This window comes from Pelecanus crispus, chromosome 1, assembly GCF_030463565.1.
Source record: "Pelecanus crispus isolate bPelCri1 chromosome 1, bPelCri1.pri, whole genome shotgun sequence".
Lineage (NCBI taxonomy): Eukaryota > Metazoa > Chordata > Aves > Pelecaniformes > Pelecanidae > Pelecanus > Pelecanus crispus.
The window spans coordinates 211,014,328-211,036,448 of NC_134643.1; the positions used below are offsets into that span (position 1 = coordinate 211,014,328).

A 22,121-nucleotide genomic window follows, 5' to 3' on the forward strand; every position below is an offset into this window, starting at 1 on the left:
CTGAAAGTCTTCTGATCCCATTGCAGCTCAAAGTAGGGCCAAATTCAATGACAGTTTAGGTTGCTCAGGGCACTGTCTACTCCAGTTCTGTATATCTCCAAAAGAGAAGATTCCACAAACCTCTCTGGGCAACCTGGGCAACGTTTTTTTTGACTGAACAGCTGTCCTGTCCTGTCCTGGTTTCAGCTGGGATAGAGTTAATTTTCTTCCTAGTAGCAGGCATAGTACTGTGGTTTGGATTTAGTAGGAGAAGAATGCTGGTAGCACACTGATGTTTTAGTTGTTGCTGAGTATTGCTTATGCTAGTCAAGGACTTTTCAGCTTCCCATGCTCTGCCAGGGGCACAAGAAACTGGGAGGGGGCACAGCCAGAAGAGTTGATCCAAACTGACCAAAGGGCTATTCCATACCATATGGCGTCATGCTCAGTATAGAAACTGGGGGGAGTTGGCCAGGGGGCAGCGATTGCTGCTCAGGAACTGTCTGGGTATCAGTCGGTGGGTGGTGAGCAATTGCATTGTGCATCACTTGCACTTGCTTTGTATATTATTATTACTATTATTATTATATTGTTATTATTACTACTACTATTTTACTTTATTTTATTTCAATTATTATCTCAACCCAGGAGTTTTTCTCACTCTTACTCTTCTGATTCTCTCCCCCATCCCACCAAGGCAAGGGGAGCAAGCGAGCGGCTGCGTGGTACTTAGTTGCTGGCTGGGGCTAAACCACGACAACAGCCAAAAACTGGACGAGTGCTTCAGATGTGGCCTCAAAAGTGCAGAAAACAAAAAAAAACAACAACTCCTTTTGACCTTTAATAAGTTCATTAAGAATTTTGCATTTCTATAGTATCGTGATATCATGGGTGACACATATTTTTAACAAATTTGCAGCTAATAAGCAACACAATTTTATTTTTATTGTTTTAGTATTATCTTTATTTTTGGATTCTTCTCTTGATATATTAAACACATCAATTTTTACTTTCTCAGTCTGTTAAGAATAAAATACATGAATACACGTGTCTGAATAAATCTTTTTTCTAGTTTGATAATCTACATATCTGAATAATGAACAATATTTGGTTTAGTTCTAAATTATTCACTGCATTTTGCCTGAAATGTAGATAATTTAAGTTGATTAAATTTATCATATGGGATCATGAAATGTTAGAAATTACACTGAAAATGGTAATTATAGAGGACCTATAAGAAAATATATTGTATGTGTAAGGAAAAGCATATACAACACTGTACAACAGTACAAACCTGATGGGGATTTTGAAACTCAAGCTCAGATATAGAGAACAGATTCGTCATTGGATTGTAACTCTCTTAGTTCAGAGTGACTACGTGGAATTAACAATATAAAAATATCACTGCCTGCAAATATCCTCTTACGCATTCTCCTCCATTTAAGGGCACACATTCTAATTAAGTTGCTGTTTACAGTATTCAGTTGAATTCACTGGGAAACATACTATAGAGCAGGAGGGTATTTACCCTTCCTGACTTCAAGCATCAATGACATCCCTAAAACGGGGATCTAAGCTTTCTATCACTCTAAAGAACTCTTCTGCTTTGACTCAAGATTTTGGGCTTTTTTCCTCAATTATGTACCTTGCCGAACATTTAGAGACAAAGACCACACCAAGACTCTACCAAGACCAAAAAAACCCCACAAAACCCCAAACCAGAATGCCTCTGTGTTTACTCCAGTTTTAAAATACAGCCATGACAGCAGAGTTGCTAAGTGCACCTGCATCTTGCACTGATTGCTTTATTTGGATGTGAATACCCAAGAGTAAAACTACTGCATGCACAACAGATAAACAAGGATTTAGTCAAGAATTACTCTCATGAAGCTTTTCCTTCACAAACTAAATTTGAGATGACAGCTCTGAAACTTGAACAGCTCTGAAAATTTAAGTATTTTTTAATATTCGTACAATGGTACAATATGAAACTATGTTATAATTTCAAATTCAGTTATATGCAATCTCCTTCAAAGAAAGAAAGATAAGTCAACATGCAGCTACATTTCTGCCTTCCCCCAAAGAAATGCCAGAAAGACTGCTAATTAGGGATGATGCTTGCTTGTGGAATGGCAATGTGTTTCTATTAGAAAATGGGCTTACTTTTTAATAAATATCTGCAAATGCTGTTTGAGGAATAGTTATATCATGTTACCATTGATCTTGACCAACTAAAATCTCAAATCAAGAAATTAAGTATTTTGTAAACTATTTCACCAAGCCAGTTCCCACCAAAACATCTACAGCTCAAAACAGAACCATGATCACGTCTAGCTACTTTCTAGCTACAAAGCTGTCTTATTACTCTAAGAAATGTATTTCTAGGTATGCATGTATGACTATGAAATAAAAATTATAAATTAAACAATAAAATATTTTTAATAGATTGCTAATTATTAGTAGACACAATATTTGTGTCAATATACTGATAATCAGAAGAGCAAGTTACTGCAACTGAGTTGTCTAGAATAAAGGAAAATCGATTGATAGAATGTACCTGCAAATTGGTGTATTACCATGTGTTGCAGCCTGCTCATTTACCAATGGCTGGAATTTAAAATTACCAAAATCTTTGACAGCATAACATAAAGAGACTTATTTTCATGTGCAAATGATAATAACATCCTTTTCTACCACTTGTACTATAAAATCCTTTTTTGCTTGAGCTTTCGTCAGATATGACTATCCATTTTACTCTGCTTTCTCTTTTGCAGACAGCTTTGCCCATGATAAAGGAAAGAGAGAAGATGAAAACTGAATTATTAGAAAGTGAGCAATCTACACTTCAAATTTTAACAACTTAAATGCATACAGTTTATTAATATCTTATTGTTGTATGTTTTCAGATTTCTTCCTGTATTGTGGAAATGCATCTTGTAGCTTAAAGAGAAAAATCATGTTGATTATTTCATTAGATTAAATAAAATATATCAGCTACAGCTTTAAATCTTATATAACACATGGTACATTTTCTTGTAACTTACGGAGTATATAAATACTAACTTGTATCCACAGAAGAAATACAGAACACCAAATCTAGTTCTTTTCAATTTAAACTGAGGTTAGAAAAAAGATAATTTTCTTTAAAATAAGGTAATTTCTCAGAAAGTGCATAGAGACAATGACTAGGGTTTTTCTTCTTTTTTATGCAACACTTACAAAAATCGTTTTATGAGTGATCACCTTCTGCAATCAATATTCTACAATCAGAGAGATGAACAACTGGTCGGTGGTATGATAAAGGTTGCTGCTGAAACTTCTGCTTACAAGGTAGTATTTAATAATTTAAAAAGAATAGCCATTCTCAAAAAACATGCTTAGAATTCTGAGAGTTTAATCAACAGGAGTTGAATTCTGTTGAAACAGACTACATTTCAAAACATTTAAGGCTGATGGTTATAGAAAAGCCCATAACTTGTGGACACCTCAGTTTAACAGAGCATCTAAACTTCAATGGAATTAAGCTTCAACAACTCACAATGAAACCAAACAATGCAACTCAAGATACCCTTCCTTTTCCAATGCTGCTTTTTAAAACCTGTTCTTCATGCATAAAGCAAATTGTTTTCCCAAAACCTGAGATAATCCTTGCTCGTTGACAACCAAAAAATATTTCCATTTCAAACAGCAAAGTTTGCCAATGTAATGTGAAAACCCACTGTATTCTGCAGGAAAAGAATCATTTCACTACAAGAAATAGTGATTTCAGTACCTCTGGAAAGTAAATTCTTGAATTGGTGCACAAAACAAAAAAGAAAACTTAGGGAACCCTTCCACCAAGGGCACCTGTGCATGAACACAGCTTTCTCTAAGTCACAAAAGTGCACGAACTCTCTAAGCCTAAAAAATACCTCAGCCTTTTTGGAAGCTAGACCTTATTTCAGTGGACAACTCCTATGAACTGTGCAAGTCTGATACTTTCATCTTACATTCCATGTGGCATCCTGTTTGGTCGGTGTATCTTTATAAATCACTACTACTTTATACTGGCCACTACTTAATAGAATCTAACTAAAACAGTGATTCAAAAGGGACATGATATGACAGTTGGATCTATCAGAGCTTCAAATATGACTGATACATGAGAGACAAGGAAAACATCTAGATTTTTTACTTGCAAATTTCCAATTTTTTCCAAGTAGTTGTCACTTAAATAAGAGGTCTTGAAAGATATATCCTGGCTGATAAATTCTAAACGAAGTGAAATCGTGCTGCAAGATGATGAGAACTGTGGGAGCCAATTAAGGCTCAGTTTCTTAGCAGATAATGTTAGGCTGCAGTTGTATATTTGTTTTGATATTGATGACAGTTGAAGAGGAGAAGCCAAGAAAAGCAACAGAAAAACACTAATTCTTCAGAATAAGGTGGATTCTTCATAGCATTCTGAACTTTGAATTAAAATAATGGAATGGGGGGATTTAAAACACAATATTTTTATGACTTTTAGTGCTTTCATATTAGAATACTAAATCTGAAGTATTCTGCACTGTACAGATACCTAGATAACAGCTGTTCAAATATAGAGAGAGTGATGAGAGGAACAACAACAAGGTGGGGAACGCAGCCAACCTAATTCATCTGAATCAGCTACTCCTAACACCATAAAAGACAAACCATTAAGCTGTTGTCCCTGCTGCAAAATCTGCTAAGGCAATCTATCCGAAAAAAAATCTGAAATGCTATGCAAACTAAGCAGGATTACTTCATAGGTACCCACACATTTTCAACAAAAACTTTCATTACTTATGCAAATAAAAACTTTCAGTATTCGTAAACATTTCCTTGATTAGAACTCTTAAAGTAGTGTTTATGAATCTGAGGTCGAACAGTCTTCGTTTTCAGTGTATGCTGTAAACCTTTTACCAGCTGTCTGACCAACAGCCATCCGAAGGAAGAGTCCTTTTTACAGATGACTTAAAAGCAGCTCAGTCCAAAAGAATGAAATAAATATTTTCATTGAAAATATAAGGTCTTGTTGGAATAAGAGGGGTTTTTATTTGGAAGAAGTGAAATTAAGCTCTTTACTTAGTTCTTGTGGAAACAAAAAGTAAGTTCCAATTTGTTGACCTGAAACATTTTTTCAATGTTGATATTCATCTGACATTTGCCTGGGCTGTTCTTTTGCCTCTTAATAGCTGTAGTTCTGGGTCTCCTCTCTATCCTTCTCTGCTGCTGGTATCCATAGCCATGAGAAGACACTTATCTACAGACTGAGATGGACCTAAATTCCATTATACACTGATGTATATTATTGCTGAGCTATAATCATGTACCATGAGAGAGGGAAACCACAGAACACATTTAAGATGCCACCATCAGGAAACTGGGCATCTAACCAACACAAAGATCTATGATTCATAAGCTTCGTATCTTAATGTTGATAGCAAATAAATCACTGTAGACAGACAAGCTGAAACACGGTATTGTAAAGTTCAATGTCAGCATTGCTAACTGAAAGTATTCAGAACTCTTCATCTTAGAATAATGTTCAATACACAGAATTTTTCTTTTAATTTAAAGCAAAAACTAACATCCAAATATCACAACTTCCACCTGGAAAGAAATCACATATTTCCATCATCGCTATCACCACAACATAATACACAGCAAAACATGGCTCTATTGCATTTTGCGTATACTGATTTGTTCACACTTTAAGTGGGCAGATTTCCTTTTTTAATTTTGCTTTTAGTGAGTGAATTCAGACCTGAGAAAATGCAACACCTGTTGTTTTTCTGTCTGTTGTTGTGTAACGCGCTCAGAACATCTTTACACTTCTATAAATTCTGCTATAATTATTCTACCACCTGGCCTATATTTTGAGTTCCTCCCTATCCCCATTAAATGTTTGTAACAAAGCAGTTGCTTTTATTATTTTCTGCACTGGCAGCAAACATCTTGACAATGCAGTCTTTAATTAATAACCTAAGTATAGACTTAACTGCATCCTTAGTAGATGCAGTCTTTCAGTACAGCTTTGATGTTTCAATGTCTCCTATTTTCCTCCTGAAAAATACCTTAATCAAACCTGTCTCAAATGGTGAAGGTAGAAGTCGGTATGTTACAGTGAATGAAACAGGTGGAGGTATAAGTAAATATCAAAACCCCATGATGATGGAGTTGGTCATATAAAACTAAACCAAACCAAAATATGACCTTTATTGAAATATAAATATGAAGATAATTTTCCAAGTTATGAGAACATCTTTATTGAAGTCTTTATTGAATTTCTGAATATTAAGTTTATAATTAACTAATGATAACTTACATTTATAAAATCAATAACGAAAACTCACAAAAAAGGGAAGTTAATTAAAAAATTATCAAGGCTAATCAAAATCTTAGTGTAATATGCATAAACACGAATTGGAATCACATTTACGGAAAAAGATGATTCAACTGAAATGCATAATTAGAAATAATCAACATTTTCTGGTAAAACACATATAAAAATAAAACCACGGAAATTGTATTTCAGATGTGATCTGACTAGAAGCTTAAGAAGCAAAACAGACTGATAAAGTATTATTAAGAATTGCTTCAAATACAACTGTATTACATATTTAATATAAAAAAACAACCCAACCAGTATCTGGCCACCTGTCATTACTTCCTATTGTCACTAACAAAAAAATTAAAAGAATTTATTGTTTATGGATACAGTTAAATATCTACTGTAAAGCTCTGCCTTAATAATCTGTCCCTCTTACAGTAAATGTTTAAAATTGTAAATGTTTTTTTCATAATAACTTTACATGAAAATGAGTAATTCAAATGTGCAATATTGTCAGCAGTTTGAACAATGGAAAAGGAAGATTACTATCATGGTAATATAATGCAGCACATTTATCAATAGTTGACTGGAGTAATATACAGAAATAAAAACTTTTTTAATAAGCTTGGTTGAAAATCATCTATTACTGTTAACACTAATTTCATCGGTGCTATGTTATTTCCACTTTGTATGGGAGGTATTCCCACACACAGAAGCTTGAACTCTAATCACAGGCTTGCATTTAAAAAAATTCATATAAGTAAGAATCATAGAATCATAGAATCATAGAATTGTTTAGGTTGGAAAAGACCTTTAAGATCATCCAGTCCAACCATTAACCTACACTACCAAGTCCACACTAACCAATTAAGGGTAGACTAGACTAAACCATGTCCCCAAGTGCCACATCTACCCGTTTTTTGAACACTTCCAGGGATGGGCACTCCACCACCTCTCTGGGCAGCCTGTTCCAATGCTTGACTACCATTTCTGTGAAGAAAGTTTTCCTAATTTCCAACCTAAACCTCCCCTGGCGCAGCTTGAGCCCATTTCCTCTCATCCTATCGCTAACTACTTGGGAGAAGAGACCAACACCCACCTCACTACAACCTCCTTTCAGGTAGTTGTAGAGAGCGATAAGGTCTCCCCTCAGCCTCCTCTTCTCCAGGCTAAACAATCCCAGTTCCCTCAGCCGCTCCTCATAAGGCCTGTGCTCCAGACCCTTCACCAGCCTTGTTGCCCTTCTCTGAACACGCTCCAGCACCTCAATGTCTTTCTTGTATTGAGGGGCCCAAAACTGGACACAGTATTCCAGGTGCGGACTCACCAGCACCGAGTACAGGGGCACAATCACCTCCCTGCTCCTGCTGGCCACACTATTCCTGATGCAAGCCAGGATGCTGTTGGCCTTCTTGGCCACCTGGGCACACTGTTGGCTCATGTTCAGCTGGCTGTCGACCAACACCCCCAGGTCCTTTTCAGCCAGGCAGCTTTCCAGCCACAAGGATGTGGAGTAAATGCTGGAGGTGATTTAGAGATTAAACTTAGATTCACAATTTTAGGAAAAGGCACAGCACTGAAGAAGCTTCCAGGCTGGAGTGCAGCTGGCATGCAAGGAATCCATTTCACGGAAATTCCGTGGGCCTGCAACCTTAGACGTCGGCAATACCAGGGTAACTTGGTGTGTTGGCCCTAAGAGGAACTGCCTGGAGGGTGGAGCGGTGTGGAGACACCGCGGCCAGGCTCTGTGTGGCACCCCACACAGAGTGCCACACAGAGGGGACTGCTGTGAAGCATTCTGCCCAGACGGGGCAGCTTCTGTGCCCTTGGATTCCCCAGTACACTCCATCAAGCCCGGAGACTTGGTCTACTTACGGACATGAAAAGACGAAGCATTTGTCGCCTTATTGCTGCTGCTTTTAGTCTTTGTGTAGTCATGGCAAGCAGTCTATTGTAGATGTACTTACCAAAGGAACAGGCTGTAGTATAGCAGAACACTGCGAGAACTTGGGCAAACGATGGATGAACGAAGAAAGACAATAGGAAAGGGTATAATATGAGACCCTGGGCCAACAACCTGTCACAGTTTTGACAAAATGCCATCCTTTGGTAAACTTTTGCTCATGATAATATCATTATAATACCAAAACACACCTCCACCCCAAAACCTACCCGCCTCTAAGGTGTGACCACTCGTCACTGAGCTTGTGCTTTGAATTTTTCCTAGCCTATACCTTTAAAGCGAAGCGAGAAAGTTTTACACCAATCATAACAAAGTATGTATGACTAGAGTCCTTCAAGCTCCACCTGAAAGGTAAAAAATAGTATAAATTAGCCTAAGAGAGAGGGGATGTTAGGGAAGATACCATCACGTGCTACTCTGACCTCTGGGATCAGTCGACGGGCTGAGCCTCTCTTCCCCCTCATCGGGATGCCTTTGGGTAAGAATCTAACACTTGGTTGTACCAAGTGCCTCCCCAGGAAATTTAGAAACCTCTATAGAGTCGCTTTTATGTCTTTTGATGCATCTGTGTTATCCAAAGCTTTGGTATTTGCATGTGCCTTGCAGTCAGTGAATTTATCGCCGGTAATCCAAAGAACCTGTGTGTCTGTTGCTTTAATAAATTGCTTTGATTTATTGGTCTAGCCGTGATAGTTGTCATTGAACGTGACCAGACACTTTAAGTGTGGCCATGGTAGTTCATGCAGCATGACTAGATGAAAGGTGCCTATGTTATTTGTGCATCCATAATCATGATAGTTCAGTGCACTGAACGCGACTGGACTTGTAACAATAAATTGGGTACCTTCCAAAGCCCTCTTGACGCAACAAAGGAAAATCACATGCAGTTTGGTCACAATCAAATAAAGGCAAAAGTCACAAACCACAAAGTACTCTTGAAGATTATGAATACTGCTGACTCAGTCACAAGTGATGGTTTTTAATAATAATGACTATAATAGTCAGAAGGGACTAAGTTCAACTGTAGTTATATGACCAATGTAACATTTGAACATGCATTATCACTTGTTGCTATATATATTTACACTTTATTGTTTATAATTTGAGCCTTTTTGTGAAGGAAAGGATAAAGAAAAAATAAGCATTAGCCAAAATAAATGGTTTGCATAACAAGAAACTTATGAATACTTCGGAAACATCCATGTGACAGTTTCTTTAGAAAAAATAATGCGTAGAAATCATGTTCCCCTCAAAACTTCCTTCTGAATCTGACAGTCAACACTAATGTTCACAGAAATCTTCTTTATATCCCACTGGACAAGACTGTGTAATCAAGGTCAAAACCAGCAGCTTTCTATTTCTTGCCTGGAGGCAATAGAAGATCTGTCCCTCCTAAAGGAACCTTCTTCCCTAGAAGGTTCTCACAGATTCCTCTCTATGTATCCAACATGATGAAACCTGTTTCCTTAAATACTAATTAATTTACATAAATTACTTTTTTATTTGTCTGCCTATTATCTTAAATATACCTCTTCTGTTAATCAAAGTATAGACAGATTTACTGTAACTAAAAATTTTCTTCTTCACTGTCAGACTGTAGATTAACAGAGCTGTTGTCAGACTCTGCATCTTTTATTATAGCCCCTTGTAAAACTGGAGAATGCAGACGTTTTATTTGCTTCAAAGACTAGTCTTCTATTAATTTCTACATTACCTCTATTAGAATTGCTTCACTTTATCTCTTTATATGTGTTTCTCTACCAGATAAAAGAGTGTGTCTTGATTTAGATGTAAAGATAAATCTGAGTAAATAAATCTATATTTTCCCCCACAGTTCATCAGAAAGACTAATGACTAAAACCTAAGACGTAAACATTACTGTATTTAGAGTTACTGGTTTCAAATTGCTCATTCTGCTGTCTTGACATCTGTCATCTATCTTTAAATTTTTACATGCCTTTTCACGCATCTAAAACTCTTTGGGACTTGAGTTTGGAAAGGTCTACTGTAGCCCAATTCACATAATATACCATGTCACCGAATACCGCCATACTGAGGTAAAATTACTCTTCAAAATTACCTGTATAGCAAGTGCTCGAGCTACAAGACTTCTAAGATATTGTAAAGGATCTTCTGGACCTTCCCACTTGGTTTGCCATGTGAGGGGACACTGAAATAAAAATATATTTACTGAAAGATTCCATTTAAAAAACAACATCATTACATTTTAAGCTAGCAACTTCAATGTAATTAAAGAATCCAGAGATCAAATATATCTACAAAGAAAAAAGGCAATACAAGTAATATAATGATCAAAGCATACAACCACGAATAGGAAGGTCATATTCCTGCAAATGCTTTATGTGGCCCACAGATATACAGTGCTGATTGAGAACTTACAATAACCTCTGCTATTCAATAAAGAAACATCAGTAGGTTCCACAAACACCTCAAAGAGGCTTAAGTTGATTCTTTCTTGGAAAGCCACAATGCCATCTTTCAACTGCAGCCACAGGTTCCCACTCCTTTGCTGCTGCCTCCTCAGACTTGAACGTGCAGTTGTGTGGCTCTGTGCTGAAGTGAATCTGGTACAGTTCCTCCACATGATTATTTTCTCATCATCTTAAAGTGTTTGTACAACAACACCCAAGAATAAAATCCTGCAAGACCTCCCCATACAAATTTCTCATTGACTTCAAAAAGAAAGGCTTAAAAGATCCTCTGTTAGATTTCCTCCTTATAAATAAGAATAAAAACATTAATTGTACCTACTTCACAGGTACGTGTAAAGCACACTGAAATTGACTCTGCAAGATTCTCCTACTTAAGTGAAAGAGAATCGATATAAATAATTAGCTGGGGAATATTGCACAATACTGAAGATGCTGAGCAGAATAAACAGTTTATACTGTTTAACATTTACAGCTATATTTTCAAAGCAGTTCACAATCTAATAGCACGTGCTGAACAGATTTTCAAAGTCTGATCACAAAGTTCGTAGAAAAAGTATCTTTCAAAGTAAACACTCTATGTGTACTGTTTACAGATAAAAACCAGAAAATATCTGGATCCATGGACACTAATTAATAATGATTTGAATAAATGGAATACATACAAGACAATCAATAAAGCACAGTTAACTGCTTTATTCATTATTCAAAAATCATAATTATGACTTTTTGAAAACTTTTGGTATTTGAAATTATTATCCTTGAATTTTTGCAGACAGTTTTGCTAGATATGCATTTACAGGCAGCTCACCAATCTATCATTTAGAAGGCATTCACCTAATGTTAATATATCACTCTAAATTACTCAAAGTTAAAAGTAATAGCTTAGCTAATTGTTAGTGTGGAAGCATATTTCAGATGTACGCTAACATACCAATTTTCCACAAATAAGGCACATCGCTGAAACCGTTATAAGTCATACATTTCTTGAGTTTCATGTTTCTGTTGGTAAACTAGAAGCTTCTTCAGGTGCTATAATCTTAAAAACTACAATCTTGTAGTTAAATACAAGTTTTTAAAAATAGTCCTTTGTTATATAACATGTGACCACACTAAACTAAGCAAGAACAGTGTACAGAAAATACATGAAACAAATCACTTTAAGATGATAAATAGGGTGAGGTTTAGCTGCTATGCCGAGAGCGTAGCATTAGCCTCTCTGGAGGGCTGCTGAAGAGATTGCTTTATGGTCACAATCCAATAAAGTGATCTGTGTCAAGGTAAGTGGGTAAGTAAGCAGATGAAATGCCAGAAACACTTTGTTCAATGTATCAGGAAGCACTGAACTGATGTTTGTGAGAGATAAAAATGCGTAAAATCTTTAAGTACGTTTTTGTGACAGCGATCAGCTTCATAGCTCCTGCTGCTTCCAGTGTAAGAATGCAGCTTAAGCACACAAGCAAGCCATACTCTCTTGCTCAGTAACAAGAAATACAACTATAAATACTAAAAAATGGCCATTACATGTATCATTTGCATTCACTTTGACTTGTACTTAGCACCAATTTCTACCACACAGTCAAAACGTATTTAAAAAGGCAATGAGATTGCTAACATGAAAATGTTAATTTATTCTAATTGTGCTGCAATTTTGCTAACAAATGCTGTCTTGTGAATCTGAAAAGACAACAAATTTAATTATTGTTTTAATTAGAAATTTGATAGATCAACAAATGCATAACAATCTTTTTAACAGTACCTGATCCTCACATGAAGATAAACAAGATGTTAATAGGAATTATTGTTCATTGTAGGGCAATCTCAGTATCTACGCATTAGTATCTACACAATTTATCAATTGCTGCAGGTGAAACAAAACCACGGAGTTTCATGTCAATGTTTGACTATCTTTGGAATCCAATTATCTAGCTATTAATGACAGACCATGTAAATTTGCAGTCACTAATTGTATCAGTTTATAAACATGCCCAGTTTGATGCCAGAAAACATGGAAAAAGTACATGTATAAACTTTGTTTGCTTTTCTCATATATCAAGAATACAGGGTGAGATGATAGGTCAATATGACAGGTACAGCTTGTCTGGTGTGATATGGTAATAACTCACAATGAATAAATGTAGAGAGCAAATTGTGATTACAACTGCAGTATAACTTAAATTTTAAGAAACTGTAAAAATGAAGGGACAGATTTGCATGTTCTACTGGTTAATGTATTTGACTTATCTAGCATGACTTGCTATTTGAAATTGAAATACTATTCCTCAACTGCTAATCTTATCGGATTTGTCCTTAAGAGAAAGCTTGATGAAAGTATAATATACTCAGATGTTTCTATGTTTCTGCAAGTACTTGAAGCAACGTTTTTCTGGGTTTTCATTCCAGAAAAAACATGGCTCTGGTTTAGAGTCACTATCAATAGAAGAACTCCATTTTAGAGTCTCTATCAATAAAAGAACTTAGAGCAAATGTGACATGGAAATACGTATCAGAATTTTGTTCAGTGTCTTTGGTTTTGTTTCATTATTTATAATATAAATTCATGACAAAATTACTTACCTTCTGATTTAGCAGAGCACTTGCCAGACTTTGTACTTCAGAACTCAGTAATGAGGTACCTCTGATAACTTTACTTAAAGAAGCAAGTGATTGATGGACACTTTGCACAAGGCGAATGGCATTGAACTGTTCCAGAGTAATGAATGACAAGATTGGAGATCCTTGTTGCTCCACAGGAGGACACACCTTTTGATGAATGAGGTTAGAATTCTAAAAAAGAACACATGACGTCTAGTTAATAAACTCAGGGAAACTATTATGTTATACAACACGTTCTTTGTTTAATTCGTAATACTTCATAAGACCTTGTTAGCTTTGCAGTAATTCAGATATCCCCCCTTTTCTGACACGGGATTAAAACTATAATGATACTTTCAGTATTGTCCGTGAGATGTTCAATAAAGGCACCACTCTTCTGAGACAACTCTGTCAACCCAATTACTTCAAAAGTACTGGAATTTCTGAAAAATCTTCACTTAGCTAAATCACTGCTTTTAGTATTTGTGTTAATGTGTCAATATAAAAAGCAGTAGCGTACTCGGTATAACTAGATTGTATCAGGTACTATAAACCATGCTGCCAGATGCAGCTCTTGCTTTGATAAGACTAGTTTAGCCTGGAAGCAAATTGCATACAAATAAATAATAAATACAAAATAAATATAATATTATGTGTAAATCCTGAGTAACTCAGACTCTGAGAGGTATTGCTGCTCTCACGTTGACATTTTTATTACTTACTTCCATTCCATTACAGCCACTGAAAATCCAAATTTATTCAATAATTTCAAGAGAAGGTATAATTTTGCAAATCTGAATTCATATGCAGCTTATTACATAAACATATTTTAGCATGTGTTCTGAAACTGCCAACCTGACATGTGACAAGATGCTGCACCGAATTTCAGTTACGGAATTTAAACCTTTATTGGAAAACTCTACAAGGCACAAATGCAAAAAGAAAACACTAGCCTTTGGGGAAAAGAATGTTTTCCTATTTCAATTTCTAGTAATTTATTAAACGTAAAATCAGATTTTACTTTCTATGAAGTATCTCTTAAAATAACAAATATTTTTGACTTTTTTTCAGATTAAATAAACTTCTGAATTGCCTCGTGGCCTCTTGCTTTCCAGAACACACAGGATGTCTGCCTCCATAATCATTCCCAGCCACTGTAAGTTTGTCAGAACTTTCACGTATTTTTCATTTCAAGCTCATACTGCACTGAACTACCAAGTAAAAGTACGAGAAAAGCTAAATGAAAGAGTAATACAGATACTTTGGTTTATGACTGACAGAAAAATGAAGGATAAGGTCTTCCCTCCCACATTATTAAAAAGGTATACAACAAAGTTACTTACTGTTCAAAGTGCAAGAAACATACAGTATTTAGGAATGTTATGTTGTGTATTTTGTCTTTGCACGCATCCTGACATCACAGTAGCAGTTTCACTTCAATTTTTCTGAGACCACAGTTTGCTCAGTATATATAACACATAATGTAAAACTAGCACAAGCTAGTTGATAATTTCTGACTGGAGTATTTAATTGCACAAAAAGGAAGAACAAAGACATTGCAACTTGCAGGCTTTGCTCAGTCTTTCACATATACTGTCTTAATTCATGAAAAATTTACTGAAAGAGAAGGCCTCTAAGTTCCTCAAAACTGCCCTTTACATAACAGTCTCCTATGAATTGCATATTCATTTCATCACTCTTTTTAATGCTTTCTCCTGAGAATTTGTTAAAACAACCCATCTGTCATTTTTATAGGAAAATTAAACATGAATACTAATATCGGCTTATACATTTAACATTCTATTACATTCCCAATAAAATCCATGTATGTAACTCACATCAGCTTTAAAAATATCCTCATGACCTGCTTGGGAATTAAGATGAAGAACTGCTGAAGTACTGAGTGCTATTCCTAACTGTAAGAAACTGAAGACGGTTCTAATCTTTAACATTAAATTCTATATTATGCTACCAATATTAAATTAGGTGTATTTTGAGACTTTGATAATTTTCCCTCTTTCATTTCTGTATGTGTTACTGTCTCAGTACAATATAAGACTTTATATAGTCTCACCAAAGCTGCTCCAGAGCTTTTCTTCCATTACCTTCCTAAACTCAAGCTTTTTCAGACTCCAATATGTTCTGAAAATTGCCCCCTCATAAAACAGAACAAATATAATGAAAATAAACTCATATACCTCCACTAATTCTGCATTTGATTCAAAATTCAATTTTGGTGGTGATGGTGGGTTTTAGAAACCTCCCTTGACCTCTTGATGTACCTATTCTGCCTCCTCCCTTGAGTCTCTCTGACTATTCTTTTAGATATTAGCCTCTCACTGTTTATTACACAAATTTTTCATTGTTGAAAATACAAGAAAGAATGACCCTATATTTCTGCTTCATTGATTTTCCTTGTGAAAAAAACATTGTTCTTTTGTTAAAGTTGAGGTTCCTAGTGTTTTAGACAAAAGAGCAACAACCCATTAATTTTCAAAACTACTTTTGCAATTGTCTTACAGCATTATGCAACTTTATGAAAATTATTAGTCAGCCTTCAACTTACAAACACAACAAAAGATAGGGCAGAACACAACATGACAGCTTATGATCACATATTCAGCAAAAATAATTTTGAAGCAGTTGCTTCCAAATTTTTATTATGGGTGGGCCTTCTAACTTTCTAACTTTCATGGAGGTACTAAAGGTTTTTCCTGAAACAAGGCAGAAAACGCATCCACCTTACAACAAAAATATAGCACTGATTCCTTTCTCTCCATCTACTCATGATAGATAGCCATTTGGATATGATGAAACACTTAGGCAGCCCCATTGCGTCCTGATATTTTTGTGCTTCTCTGAAAACTATCATATGATGGGCAACGCCTGAGTTCCACTGGAAAGTGATTTACAGTTATTTGACAATGAAGTGCTTATATAGGTCCTGATCTACACTCTGTCATGGCTGAAGGGCGCGTGGGAAGAGAACGGACACCAGGACACAGGCTGGTTGAATTACTCATATGGCCCAGCCCTGGCCAACAGGCTGTAGTGGGTCATCCTTCCACGTTAAGGAAGATTTTTTTAAAAATTTGTGTAACATTTGTTTGACAAGTTATACAGTGATGGCTTCATTTTTTTTCAGAACACAGTCAAAAGTGAAAACTTATACTGAGCATTGGAGTATTTGGGGTTTTTTTAACTTAATGGCAGGTTCATGAGAGTTTAATTAATTTGATTAGTGCTAAGCTGTTATTAAATCACACTGAAAAGCACTGCAGAAGCAGTTTTAGGACAGTATTCATTATAAGGGTGTTTTCCAATGGCAAGAATTAAAATGTATGGTTTCAAATGAAGCTAATAGACAAAAACGTCAAGACATTCTGTATTAGTCCAGAACAGCTAAATAGAAAGAGGAAGTTTGCTTGTGTAACTTTCAGCACAGGAGTGCACTGATTTGAATGAGATTTTAAGTATCTATGTAATTTAAAGTAAAATTCAATGAAAAATTCCAGAGTCTGCATTCTGGCTGGACTAATAAATGGTGGATGAAGGAGAGGCAGTTTCCATGATTCTATTGTTATGGATAGATAAAGAATACTAAACTCCCCAGCTACACAATTTCAGAATGTCTGAATAAGTGGTAGTAACATTTAACAGGGCTTTGCAAGACATATGCCACTGAGAGGAAAAATGAGTCCTGCAAATTTCCAGAAATATTTCTGAAAAAGTAACAACATAGAAGTCCTCAATACTGTAGTAATATATAAGAATTATTTCCCATTTCAAAATGTCTGAAATGAAAAAGACAGAATTTCCTATCAGCTGTCTCTGCTGCTTGGCCACAAAGACTGTGATAGCTCTAAACACTGAGCACAAAGGACTACTATTCACAGAATCACAAAACAGTTGAGGTTGGAAGGAACCTCTGGAGATTGTCTAGTCCAACCCTCTGCTCAAAGCTACAGCAGGTTGCCCAGAACTGTGTCCAGTCAAGTTTTCAGTATCTCTGAGGATGGAAACTCCACAGCCTCTCTGGGCAACCTGTTCCAGTGTTTGACTGTCCTCACAATAAGATTGTTTTGTCTTATCTTTAAATGGCATTTCCTGTATTTCAGTTTGTGACCTTTGCCTCTTGTCCTGTCATGGGACAACACTAAGAGCCTGGCTCTGTCTCCTTTACTCCTTCCCATCAGCCAATATACACACTGTTAAGATACCCCTAATCCTTCTCTTCCCCAGGCTGAACAGTCCCTGTTCCCTCATTGTCTCCTTGTATGACAGATGCTTTTGTCCCCTAATCACCTTAATGACCCTTGGAAATCCTTGGAAATAGTTTCCAGGATTATTTGCTCAATCACCTTCCCAGGTGATTGACCTATCGTTCTCTGGATACTCCTTTTTGCCCTTCTTAAAGAAAGGAGTGACATTTGCTTTCTTCTAGTCCTCAGGAATCTCCCCCAATCACACTGATCTTTCAAGGATAACTGAGAGTGGTCTTACAATGGCAGCAGCCAGCTCCTTCAGCACTCATGGGTGCATCCCATGAAGGCCTGTGGATTTGTTTCTATTTAGTTTGTTTAAACAGTCCCTAACCTGATCCTCTTCCACCAAGGGTAAGTCTTCCTTGCTCTGTACTTTCCCACTGCTTTTGCGGACCTGGGATTGGTGAAGGCCAGACTTACCAGTAAACAGAGGCAAAGAAGGCATTCAGTACTCCAGCCTTCGCCTCATCCTTTGTGGCCAAGTCCTCATTTCCATTCAGCAGTGGGCCTACATTTTTCCTAATCTTCCTTTTGTTGCTTATGTACCTGTAAAAACCTTTCCTGTTGCTCTTGTGATGGGTTAACAGCATTATACCTGCTGCTAAGTTACAGGCTGGAAAGTTGACTCCATCCCAGCCATACCTGGTTCTGGTGGGCTGACCTGGGCTGGCTGCCAGGTGCCCATCAAGTCACTCTCTCACTCTCTTCCTCAGCAGGACAGGGGGAGAAAGTAAGATGAAAAATCTTGTTAGTCAAAATAAAGTCAGTTTAAAGAATAGGGGTGGGTGGGGGGGGAAGCAAAGGCTGCATGCAGAAGCAAAGCAAAACCAAAGGAAATTTATTTTCTACTTCCTATCAGCAGCAGATGCCCAGGCACTTCCTGGGGAGCAGATCTTCAGTATGCATAATGGTTGCTTTGGAAGACAAATGCCTTAATAATGAATGCCCCCCTGCCCCCCCCTAGCTTTTATTGCTGAGCATGACATCACATGGTATGGAATATCCCTTCAGCCAGTTTGGGTCAGCTGTCCCAACTATGTCCCCTCCCAACCTCCTGCACACCCCCAGCCTAGCAGCTTTAGGGGGAGGTGGGAGGTTGGGAAGCCAGCCCTGATGCTGTGCAAGCACTGGTCAGGAAGAGCAAAAACATTAGTGTCTTATCAACACGGTTCTAGCCACAAGTGCAAAGCACAGCACTATATCGACTCCTGTGAGGAAAGCTGACTCCATCCCAGACAGACCCAGTACACCAGAGTACAGCCTTTCACATCCCTCAACAGACACAACTTTAGATATGCTCTGGCTTCCCTAACCCCACCCCTGCATGCTCCATGTCTCTATATTCTATATTCCTCCCATGTCAGCTGTCCCTGCTTCCTTCTCTTCTACACTTCTTTTTTTATGCTTGAGTTTTGCCAGGAGTTCCTTCCTCATCCATGCAGGGATCCTGCTGCCATTACTTGACTTCCTGCATTTTGAGATTGACCACTGAGCTTAGAGGAGGTATTCCTTGAAAAGCAACCAGCAACAGTGTCCCATGAGATTCTCCCAGGTGGATCCCTGAATTGGCCAAAGTCTACTTTCCTGAAGTCTAGGATTGTCATCCTGCTTTTTGCTCGTTTCCCTGCACTCATGATTCTGAGGTCCACCATCTCAGGGTCTCTGCAACCAAGGTTGCCCCCAACCTTCAAATCCTCAACCAGTTCTTCCCTGTTGGCAAGTATGAGGTCCCACGAGTGCTTCCTCTTACTGGTTCCTCCATCACCTGCATCAGGAATTTGTCATTAATGCACTGCAGAAAGCTCCTGGATTTCTTGTGTCCTGCTGCTCTGTCCTTCCAGAAGATATCAGGGTAGGTAAAGTCTCCCACAAGACCAGGCTCTGAGACTGTGACGCTTCTTCCAGGTGTGTGAAAAAGGTCTCATCTACTTCTTTCTGATCAGGTGGCCTGTAGCAGACACCCACCATAATGCTGCCTTCTAATCCTAATTCACAAACTCTCAACTGGCACGTTGTCCATCTCTAGGCAGAGCTCCATGCATTCCCACTGCTCTCTCACATAAAGGGCAACTCCCCATTCTCACCTTGCCGGCTTTTCATTCCAAGAGAACCTACAGCCATCCATGGCAGCACACAGATGTGTGTGCTATCCCACCATGTCCCTGTGATCCCTATGAGATCATAACTCTGCAACTGCATGCAAACCTCTAATTCCTCTTCTTTATTCCCCATGCTGCACCCATTAGTGTACAGGCACATCAGAGAGGCACTCTATCATGGTAATTTCCCAGAGAGGTGTGAGAGCTTTCCGCATAATTCTGTCAGGCAGGCACTTCCTTGTTTATATGGACACACTTTAGATGGTCCCCCTTCAGCTCAGTTTTGTTGATTATGTTTACAGACATACTTTGCCTTCCAACCTGGTCAACTACTTCCTCACGTCATTTTTGGTCATCCTCTCCCTACCCTATATTTCTATTTTAAAACTCTCCTCACCAAGTTGGCTAGCCTGTTGGCCCCACGTAGTCAGGCAGACCTTTTCTCTTTTGAGCAGGCAACATCAATCCTCAAAAGTGTCCCATGGTCATAAAAAACAAAATGTTGTTGCGGACACCAGCTGTGCAACCAGTTGTAGGACCCATCCACTCCTCCTCATGTCCTTCACCTTCACTGTAAGGATCAAGAAGAAAAACCACCTAGACCCCCATGCCCTTAACCACCCCCCCCAGGCCTATGTAGTCATGCTTCATATGCTCCAGGTTACCCCTGGCAGTACGATTGGGGCCTATGTGGAAAAGCATCAAGGGGTAATAGTCTGAGGGCCAGACAAGCCTTGGTAGTCTTTTCATAATGTCCCAGATCTGGGATCCTGGCAAGCAGCAAACTTCCCTAGATGACAGGTCAGGTCAGAAAATGGGAGCATCTTCCCCACAGCAGGGAGTTTTCAACTACTATTCCTTATCGCTTCTTCCTGGTGCTTCTGTGTGGATCAGGTTTAGTTGGCTTGGGAGCTTCATTGGACAGAGGTCCCAGACCCTTGTCAGCTATGAGGGCACTAAATCTGTTCTATAAATGTAAATCTTGAGGTGGAGCAGAAGCCTTCCTCCTGGTGCCAGAAGTCACATGTTTCCAGCCTTTGTCATCCTGTAAGTCTCCACGTCCAATCCCAAAAGGCACAGACTCTGCCTGCACCTCCTTCACGAAAGTTGGGGGCTTGGCTCTTCAAGCTATAGTGTCTCAGAAAAGATCAGGCTGATCTATTTCTGATGCTGCAAAGTCCGCTGACCTCCTCTCGCAGCTCCTTAATTTGGTGATGCAGATCTTCAACCAGCACACATCTCCTGCACATTAGAAGAGCACCTTGGGAAGAGGCACCAGGCACTCCCTGCAGCTCAAGATATGCAGAGCTGCATCCTCCTTCTGGACCTCTGTCTGAGTCAAAGTTCTCATCTTAGAGGGTCAATTGCTCCAACAGCAGCTGGGGACCGTGCCCTGCGGCACATCACTACCATTGCTGAGAAGGCGTATATTACCCAGCAAAGTTGCTGGTCTTCTGCAAGTTCTTCTGCACAAACTGCTGTGCCAACTGCTGCACACATTTGCTGCCTCTGTTAGCTGGAGTCAATACTATTGATTGAAAGATTACGATTTGCGCTCATGAAAAAATATGAGTATTATTTTACACACTTTGGTGTGGTATAATTCTTCAGTGGGCACTTCACTAAGAAGTTAAATAGTCCATGCATAGATTTGTGAGATGTTTGCCAATATTACGTAAAACTTGTTTTATCACTGATTTCTGAAATTCACTGAGTATATAAATTCTATAGACATTCTGTCAATTTAGCTGTATTGTATACTCTGAATTATTTAGACTGACTTTTGTAGGATGAAACACTGATGTTCAGTCCACAGAAATACCCAGTGAAATGCTGTCTACTATTTTATGAAAACTTGGACGCCAGGTTACCAAATACAAAAGTGATCACCATACGGTATTGAGAGTATACTGATAAAAATATGTCCACACTTAAAGATTATGATCAATTATTCCAATATAAATTCTACAGGCCAAACCTATGTCAAGTGGTAAATTTTGTTATGCTTTAGAATCCTAAGTATTTAGATATACAATAACTATTTTCAAGGTATTTGTAAGGTAATCCTTTTTGAGTTAATCCTTGATTTACATACTCAGCACTGCAATAAAAATGTTTAAAAACACAGTTAATCTTTGTCTACATATTAACAAGCTTCTCAGCCTTTTTTGCCTCTGGAATAAAAAGTAGGTTATTTTAAAACAGCTTTGAATTTATAAATACATCAGCTTGATTCAATCCAGACACTGTCCAGATACTGGACACTTCCTGAGTTTCAGTAGTTTGAAACAGATATTCATAGAATCACAGAATCATAGAATTGTTTAGGTTGGAAAACACCTTCAAGATCATCCAATCCAACTATTAACCTAATACTACCAAGTCCACCACTAAACCAATTAAGGGTAGAAAAATAATTAATTTCATGTTTCCTGG

General features: G+C 37.8%; 1 protein-coding gene across 1 annotated transcript in view; it reads right to left on the reverse strand.

Annotated features, from left to right (window-relative positions):
• DYNC2H1 (dynein cytoplasmic 2 heavy chain 1) overlaps window positions 1–22,121 on the reverse strand; it is a 197,891-nt gene that overhangs the window by 21,679 nt on the left and 154,091 nt on the right. The window contains exons 84-85 of the mRNA XM_075724522.1: window positions 13,304–13,513; window positions 10,357–10,446 (exon numbers count right to left, since the gene is read on the reverse strand). Of these exons, the coding sequence (XP_075580637.1) occupies window positions 10,357–10,446; window positions 13,304–13,513 (300 nt within the window). The remainder of the gene's footprint in view (window positions 1–10,356; window positions 10,447–13,303; window positions 13,514–22,121) is intronic.